Consider the following 2,022-nt stretch of genomic DNA (forward strand, 5'->3'; position numbering starts at 1 on the left):
AGAACATAGAACATAGAACATAGAACATTACAGCGCAGTACAGGCCCGTCGGCCCTCGATGTTGCGCCGACCTGTGAAACCAATCTGAAGCCCATCTAACCTAAACTATTCCTAAACTATACCTGGGAAACCCGAGACAGGGACAGAGACAGACAGAGAGATGGAAAGTGACGCCTTGAGATTTGAACTTTGGGACCCCAAGCTCTGCCTGTCCTCCAGGGGATGCTGTTCTCGACCTTGTCCGAGTCACTGAACCATGGGCACACATCACATTGAGGGACGGCTTTTCCAACAATAGATAGATGGGGGAGGTGATGGCCTAGTGGTGTTATCCTTAGATTGTTAACCCAGAGACTCAGGTAATGTTCTGGGGTTCCAATCCTGCTACGGCAGATAGTGGAATTTGAATTCAATAAATATCTGGAATTAACAGTCTACTGATGGCCATTATTGATTGTCAGGACAAACCCATCTGGTTCACTAATGTCCTTTAGGGAAGGAAACTGCCATCCTTACCTGGTCTGGGCCTACATCTGACCCCAGACCCACAGCAATGACACTTAACTGCCCTCTGGGCAATTAGGGATGGGCAATAAATGCTGCCTGAGCCAGCGACGCCCTCATCCATGAATGAATTAAAAAAAAGTTTCATGGTCACGCTTAGCAACACAGAACAGAACCAAAATGTTTTCGAAATGGAGGACGGAGTGTGTCGCTCGGAGTTGGTGAGCTCGGTGTGGGGTACTGAGGCTGGGAAGTGCCTCAGAGGGAATGAGGGGCTCTTTCTCCAGCCTGCGTCGGCCTCCGCTTGCATACCTCGAGTTGGACCAGGCTGTAGCAGGTTGGACAGAGCTGACAGTGAAACGTCAAGGCCTCGTAGTAATAGTTCTCCTGGCACTGCTCACACCTCCTTCCCACAAAACCGGTCTTACACACGCAGGAGCCATTCCCCAGGCACTGCATCCCCACAGATCCCAGTGGAGAGCAGTCGCACGCTGCAGGGCAGAAGAGAGACAGAGAGTGGGAGGTGAGGAGAGACACATAGAGGTGAGGAAGGCAGGTCTGGGAGCTGGGTGGAAGACTCCAATTAAACACGGGTTCACCAGTAACAGAGTCGTGTTGCCCCAACACCGGGCCTACCCCATGCCCCCTCATGCACCCCTCCCCACAGTCTGCTTCATGAGCTGTGCCTGGCATAGGGTTTGGAAGCAAAATCCAAAGAGAGCTGATGGCAAAATGCAGAGGTCAAGGCGAAAACACGCAGGGAGTTCTCAGCAGGTCAGGCAGGACAGAGTCGCCAAGAGCTCATGGCCTGGCACGAACTCTCCTCTCCATGGCCGTGGCTTCAGGAAGGACGCTACTAGCTTGGACCGAGAGGTGGCCCATGTGATGGGTCTGGCCCCTGACGTGTCTCCATAAGCCCCCATGGAACTTGCTGACTTTTGGGGAAGGTAACAATGGCTAATAACCGCTCCGCGTCTCCGCCATGGCTAATAACACCAAGCCTGGTCCCCAGCTCCCACTCTCTACAGAGTGAAGCCTCTGGATATGGGGGAAGTCAGCAGCGATGGCCCACACGGTCAAAGAGCCAGAGAATAGTCTCAGTCCAGCCGTGAGGAGTGGCCAGTTGAGCAGACCCCACCAGTAACAGAAAGGGGGAGGATCAAACATCGGTTGGATTCAATACCTTGACAGCCCCTCTCAGAGAGGTCAAAGTATCCCCGTTGGCATCGGTCACATGACCGGCCTTCAATGCCAGGCCGACAGTTACACTGCCCAGTCCGACTCTGGCAGAAACTGTTCCGTGATCCCAGGGGATGGCAGGCACAGCTGGAATAAAAACAGGAATGTCAGCTACAGACAGAGAGAGACAGAGCATTAGTGTGTTCAAAACGGAGATAGACAGAGCTTTGACTGGGGAGGGTCAGCAGGAAATGGGAGTTAAGGCAACAACCAGCCCTCGAAGGGCAGAAGGGCCTACTCCTCCTCCTAATTTGGGGAAATGTTGTCCCTGTGGGACCC

General features: G+C 53.2%; 1 protein-coding gene across 1 annotated transcript in view; it reads right to left on the reverse strand.

Annotated features, from left to right (window-relative positions):
- The window catches only part of LOC125482448 (laminin subunit gamma-3-like), a gene marked incomplete at both ends in the record, with an annotated part of 3,391 nt that overhangs the window by 284 nt on the left and 1,085 nt on the right, over window positions 1–2,022 (reverse strand). The window contains 2 exons of the mRNA XM_048594521.1: window positions 813–995; window positions 1,688–1,830. Of these exons, the coding sequence (XP_048450478.1) occupies window positions 813–995; window positions 1,688–1,830 (326 nt within the window). The remainder of the gene's footprint in view (window positions 1–812; window positions 996–1,687; window positions 1,831–2,022) is intronic.

This window comes from Rhincodon typus, unplaced genomic scaffold, assembly GCF_021869965.1.
Source record: "Rhincodon typus isolate 14 unplaced genomic scaffold, sRhiTyp1.1 hic_rhity00010478, whole genome shotgun sequence".
In the NCBI taxonomy this organism is placed as follows: Eukaryota; Metazoa; Chordata; class Chondrichthyes; order Orectolobiformes; family Rhincodontidae; genus Rhincodon; species Rhincodon typus.